The sequence below is a fragment of the Microtus ochrogaster genome, chromosome 16 (assembly GCF_000317375.1).
Source record: "Microtus ochrogaster isolate Prairie Vole_2 chromosome 16, MicOch1.0, whole genome shotgun sequence".
In the NCBI taxonomy this organism is placed as follows: domain Eukaryota; kingdom Metazoa; phylum Chordata; class Mammalia; order Rodentia; family Cricetidae; genus Microtus; species Microtus ochrogaster.
In genome coordinates, this window is record NC_022018.1 from 20,318,671 (window position 1) to 20,325,464 (window position 6,794).

At 40.2% G+C, this 6,794-nt stretch overlaps 1 protein-coding gene across 4 annotated transcripts in view; it reads right to left on the reverse strand.

Moving 5' to 3' along the window:
- Positions 1-6,794, reverse strand: part of Mpp7 (membrane palmitoylated protein 7) — a 273,759-nt gene that overhangs the window by 65,085 nt on the left and 201,880 nt on the right. For all 4 annotated transcript variants that reach the window (XM_026783024.1, XM_026783023.1, XM_026783025.1 and 1 more), the window contains exons 7-11: positions 6,119-6,200; positions 5,557-5,642; positions 4,441-4,515; positions 4,091-4,287; positions 3,572-3,636 (exon numbers count right to left, since the gene is read on the reverse strand). In XM_026783024.1, the coding sequence (XP_026638825.1) occupies positions 3,572-3,636; positions 4,091-4,287; positions 4,441-4,515; positions 5,557-5,642; positions 6,119-6,200 (505 nt within the window). The remainder of the gene's footprint in view (positions 1-3,571; positions 3,637-4,090; positions 4,288-4,440; positions 4,516-5,556; positions 5,643-6,118; positions 6,201-6,794) is intronic.

Sequence of the window (6,794 nt, forward strand, 5' to 3'; positions counted from 1 at the left end):
GGGGCATAAGCTAAGCTAGCCATGTGGGCGGCCGGGTGCTGGGGACGCAGCCCCGCCGCTCCTATTTCAACACAAGCTGCCAACTCTTTATCATCAAGAACTCCCATGTGCTACTACTGGAGACACTAACCCAGATCCAGGGCCTGAGCAGCTGCTGCCTCTTTGATGAAATAACCCAAAGGTGGTCATTATCAAAGGAGGCTATCAGACACTTACATATGTCCTTCTGTCTGTGTCACAGGTACAGAGCTACTCTGTGAAAACAGTGGGGAATATTTTTGGTTATAGTTTAGTTTTTTGTTGCATAAACAATTTTTTCAAAATTGGGGTGGGAGGCAAAGAGAGAAGAGGGGATGGATCTCTGTAACAAGCTCCCAAGGTTTAAGAATACTTTCATTATAAGAGTTCTTTCTGTCTTAGTTTTCAGGACTGTTGAAGAAGCAAACACTCTTGTTTGAGAAGCCTATTTTCTGGATACATATTGAGAATTCTTGGTTTAAGGAGAGCTATGGATCCACCAAGGATGAATGCCACCCACACATGCTCCTGGAGTTTTGTACAAAAATGCTAGTTTCAAAGTCTGGAGAGCTCATTAGTATCTTCTTGGTTTCATTTTCATTGAAGCCAAGAACAAGAACTCTAGTACAAAGACACACGAAAAGATAACATGACTAGAATTTGCCTGCTTTTGTGTTCTATGTTAATGTTAACTGAGTCACTATAGGGTTCTGGAATTATCTTCTATGAACTCTTTTTTTTCCCAGTTGTATGAAACAGGAATAAAATAAGGAGTAAAACTACAGACATAAACCATCACATTGTGATAAGTGGTAACTGAGTGATTTAATGTGTTTTAATACATGGTGAAATCTAAGTCAGTGCATGCTGTACTTCCTGGGTCTGAAGTACACTTAAATTTTAGTTCAAAACATTTTAGGAACTGTGGATATAGCTCAGCCAGTAGAGTGTTCTATAACAAGCAAAACACCCTGAGTTGCAGTCTAGCACTTCAGAAACTATTTGTGTGGTACAGCACACTGTTAAACCCAGCACTCAGAAAGTAGATGCAGGAGGATCAGGAGGTCAAGGTTATTCCTGGGTGTACAGAGAGTTCAGAGCCAGCCTGGGCTATATAGGACCATATTCTCAAAAAACTTTGTTTCATTATTGTATTTTTTCATAAAATTACAAATCACTACTTTGAAGAATACTTTTTTAAAAAGCTCTATTAGTGTGTATGTGTATGTACATATATGTGGGTGTCCAAGGAGGACAGAGGCGACTGTGAGCTGTGTGGTGCAGGCGCTCAGACCTGTCCTCCTCAAGAGCAGCATGGGCTCATGGCTGCCGCCCATCTCTCCAGCCCCATCAATTACTTTCTTTCAAGAACTGAACATCATTTCTACCTACTATTTTTCTTCCTAAAACTGTCTTGTAGTGTAGGAAAGGGTATGACAATGGGAGTTTCTCACTCTAAAACTGCTCAGCATTTGAGGCAGGCAGTACTCACAAAGGCTACACAGACAAAACAGAATGACACATAAGTTAACGTGCTTTTTCTTGTCATTGAAAATATCCAGAGCTAACACAACCATTTCTGTAGAAAATAGCCACAGAAATTTCAAACGGAACTTTAATCTCTGAGAATAAAAGATACAGGCTCTCTGAGCAATGCTGTTTTTAAATATGCTGGTGGTTTATTTGCATAATCTTGGACAGATTTACTTGAACAATAAAAAAGCAAATAACATCTCTTAGTGAATAAAAATCAAGGTATTAAAAAAGGAAAATACAGAAGCATGGGCCTTAATTTCAGCATCGTAAGCTGAGACAAAAAGCTCATGAGGTTGATGCTACACCGCAAGGTCTTGTCTCAAAAACCCAAGAACCAAGAGTTCAAGAAAAAAGGTGGGAAGAGAAAGAGGAGGAGAAGAAAGAGCAAGTAGGAAGGGCCAGAAAGCCCACTTCTGTCTCTCTTGTTTTGTAGTGCTGGGACAGGAAGCCCAGGCTGTGCTGAGTGGAATTCAAGAGATAAAACAAAATCAACCAACCAAACAAACAAATTAAGGTGATAATTTGATAAAGATACTTCTTGGAATAAATAGACAGCAGATCCAAATATTTAAATATTAACATGAAAATGAAATGATGCCAAACAATGGACAAAAGCCTCCACTACAGTTCATGCTCACACCAGGACTCTCCCTTCACAGCCACACATTCACACCCACATGCATTTACACCAAGTTGAGAGAGCAATTAAGAAGAGACCCCTTTTTTATAGTTCGTTAAAGAAACACAGCTCATTTTCAAAATAGATGAAAATTCCCAATTAGTTCAAACGATATGCTTCCAAGTTCCCTCTAGTTAAAAGCTGAATACATTTTCAAATTTGAGTGTAGTCTCATTTCCCTCACTGTTTAGTGGCATATTTCATTTAACAAGCATTGAATATATGCCGACTATGCAAACTCCCATCCAACAACCAGGCTCAGTTCCTTGAAGCTAGAGAAGCTAACAAGGAAAAAGCTACCACACTTAGAAATAAAGCACCATCAGCCTTAGACCTTCTGACTTTTCAGACCACCACGTGCATTACAGCAAGAGTGTCTTCCTCCCACCCAGACACAGCAAAAGCAAACAAGCTTTTTATTCACTGGTGTATGTGTATACTGGCTTGCTGTGAGATTTACACTTAGCTGAAGCTTGGCTTTCTTACTACGTGATTCCTGAGCTGTATGTGTCTGCAAACTGAAGGAAATAACAGGAGATGTGAAAAATGCAACAAGACTAAAAACAGATGTTGGTATAAGATTTCAGGGTCATTTATTTGTTCATTTCACTGTTTAACATGCAATCTCTATTTTTCTTAAAGGGGAAGACAGTTTTTTGTTTCTCTTTCTGTCTTAAAATGCCCAGACACATGGAACATTTAGAGAGATGAAGTGTATAAGTTAGAGACCCGAGAGGGTATAAAATAAAGAAAAGGTAAAGGAAGGATAAACTGAAAAACAGAATGTCCCCAAGCCCTCTCTTTCAGTAATTCTGTAAGTCCTTACTCTCACTTTCCTTCCATTGGTTTGTCAACTCTGTGCAAATGGAATCAAGTTCCCAGTTGTGACTTGTAGATAAGGAACTAAGAAGCATGGTTGCTCTTAGGCATGAAGGCTTTTATGCCCAGGAAAACTACAGTTTTATTTTGTTTGTCCTTCTTTTTTACTGAGAAATAAAATTTACCACAAACCTCCTGGCTTAGGGCAATACAAAACAAACAAATAAACAAAAACAGAGTTGTACGGTAGGCTTTATTGATTCAGTCCTTAAGAGTCGAAGTTACTGACGGCTGTCTCAGACATCACAATGAACAACCTACCATATTTTTTTTCTTGCAAAGATTCATATTACTGTCCCTACTGTGTCTTTGTCTGTTGGGTTTCTGAGAAATGATGGCTCATGAATCCTGCAGGCTAATATGATCCCCCTCCCAGAGCACCTCCCTGGAGTACCTGCTTTAACAGTCAGAAACCAACAGTAAGATCAGGTTTCCATGCATTCTTATTAACAAACTTACATGATTTCCTGTTGGAAAGTTTCAGAGGCTGGACTATTATTTCTGGCCTTCTCAGCGCCAGTCTCCTGGGGAAAGAAAAGGTCAATGGGCCTATCAACTTTCAGCACAGGTTCAAGGTTAACACAGCACCAAAATATAAAATCCACAAGGAAGCTCTTGAAGGAATACAAGGCAATCTGTTCAAATGAACTAAATCTGATACTTCCCAAGTTTTAAAGTTACTCTCCTTTCCCGAAATGACTATGTGTTCTCCTTGCAGCCCACACTCAGATACTAAATGTACTAGTGCCTGCTTTTTTCACAACAACCTAGGAGGACCTAGTACTGTCATAGTACTGTTGGCCATTAGTCATGAGTTAGACAAAACAGTGCTCCAAGTCCAAACCCAAGGGAAAACAGATTCACAGGCAGGGTTTGAAGCTCATTTTATCAATTTTATCATAACTGTGCTAGAGTGATATTCTGCAGGGAATGGAAAGTCATTTGAAGAAAGGTCACCACACTGTGCCAGCAGCTCACCGTTCCTGGAAGTGCTTGGAGGGAATCAGGCCAGCTCTGGGGTTGGCATCGCCTTCGTGCTTCGCCTGCCACCAAGTCACATCATCTTGGCTCAGAATCTGAAGAATGTCTCCCTTTTGGAAAGACAGCCCCGCCTCCTTACATGGGATTGCCTTGTCCTCCTTTGGATCATAGTCAAAAAGGGCTTTGATAAACATCTGGAGGTGAGGAATACATGGGAGAGAAAAATGTGAAGCTGTCTGCATTCTTGCAACTTAGACATAAGAAATGGTTATTTTCAAAGTATATATGTATTAGTTGAAAAAAATAACATTAAGTTCCCCACTGCAAACAGTATTTTGAAGACTTACCTTGCCTTCCTTGGAAGCTGTCTCCTCTTTGGTGCTGGGTATTATCTTAAATGTAATTGCTCCCTGGGACTGACTCTGGTATTGGGGATCAAAGAAAGGGCCATTAGAGAGCTGGAGGGAAATAAAACAGATAGGTAGAGAGCTAAACATGCCTAGGAATGTACAGCATTCTACTTAGACCAAACCAGAAGAGTACGTTTGTAGAAATTCCAGAAACACAAGAAAGCTCTAAAGTACGCCAGGTCATTTAAAGACCATTTTTGCACTTTTCAATCCTGTGCACTTAAGGTAGCAATACATCAACTGCCATTCATGTTAAGTTCCATCAAAACAGAAACACACAAAATGATGAACAAGGCTAGAAATGAGCACAAGGGTCAATGCCTACAGCAGTTCACACAAAGACAAACTCCCAGCATCTAAGTGTTGGTAACCATATTTGGTGAAATAAAAAGCTGATACCAGATGCTGTTGTTTCTGTAGTTATTAATATGGGATTCATTTGGCAGCAATATGCATCAGAAAAAGAAACCAAGCACAGTCAGGTCAGTTTTATTCTGGTAGTGGGATAAACATCATGAACAACAAGTCCACTGAAAGACTTAAAGTCAGTTTGAGTGCCTGCTCACATGACCCACAGATACTTGCTGATTGTCTCAGAGGAGGGCAGACCTCCTTGTTAATGGACATTTATGATGACAACTGTGCTGAGGTGTGCCAGGAGCTTCTATTGCTGTAGGTTTGCATGTTCATATATCCAGGGGCAGTCTCCTACCCTGACACCTGAACGTTAAGACTTAACAATTCCCATTCCTAAAACAATTTCACTCAAGTTTTAGCACCAATGGGGGTGGGCAGAGGCAAAAGCCTCATGAACAGCAGTGTGGATAACATCTGTTCACACTGGTCTGAAATCCTGCATATATTGTAACCTTATCTCAGATCGTTACTGCTTCCTCCATTCATGTAAATGAAAATCTTGACACTGCATGTACAAAAGTGTTTCTAAGTGTGCGCAGCACTTCGGATCTGGAGGGCCGAATCCAAATCATACTAAGAAGCCTAAAGCACAGTGATTCAATTTTCACTGAGATTTACAATGAATTGACAGCTTACCAAAATCTGTATTATTTCCTCAGGCCTCTTGTCTTCTACTGGGATCCCATTCACTTCCCTCAGCTCGTCACCCACGTGAATAAGACCTGACAAATACAAAACCTGGTAAATCAACAGTGTCACAAAATGACACCGTGATGTTACTTAAAGTAACTTAAATATAAGAAAAGAAACTGTCTTTCACAGCTCATGTGCTTTGATTATGCTGTTCTCTGATGATGAATATAGTAAATCAAATAACAGTATTTTCGTTTCTATCTAGAAATGCCCATTATTGATACCCTAAAAAAATAATCATTTTTATTATTTACTACTTTTATTTAGTGTGAGTGTGTACATGCCATGTATTTCATGTGTGCAAGTCTGTGTAAAGGCCTGTGGTCAAATCTGGCATCATTCCTCACAAGCATGAACTACCTGTCATTGAGAATGGGTCTCCTACTGGTGTGCAGTACACCAAGATCTGGTCACACTTTGGCCTGTGGACTCCACCTCCCCAGAACTGTGACGATGGGCACATACATACCGTCCTTATTCAATGAGTAAAGAGGTTGGTTCTCACCACTTCTATCTGCAGCTCCTCCCCGCATGATCCGGGCCACGGTGATTGCCCCCGTCTGTTCATCTTTCTTAATGGTTGCACCCTTTCAAGGCAAAAAAGGTGGGAGAGGGAAAAAAAGCATTGGTAGGTAGATTTTCAAGCTGTGTTGTAAGGTAAAGTTGTGAAATAACTTTCATCTGGAAAACCCAGAAACTATCACAACGAGAAAGGAACAAAGTGGGAGGAACAGACATGTCAACTGTCCTCAGAGGTCCCTTTTAACATACCAAAACCCAGGCTATACAGCACCTGGTGTTTCAGTACAGTTTAAAGATTGGTGAAATCTTATATCTTCCAATTCATGCAAAACAATTTTTTTCTTTAAACTATCTACTTTGTATTGCTTTACTTTTGGAATGCTTTCTCACTTCATTTTATCCATATAATATCCTATGATGGGGTCTGGAGAGATGGTTCAGTGGTTAAGAGCTTGAGCTACTATTCCAGAGGACCCAGGCTCAATTCCCAGCACCTACATGGCAGTTTACAGCCAGCAATACCTCCAGTCCCAGGGGATCAATGTGAGTGCAGATGTGGTGCACATATATACAGACATACATACAAACATACATACACACACAGACATACATATACAGAGACATAAACACATACACACAGACATACATACATACAAACA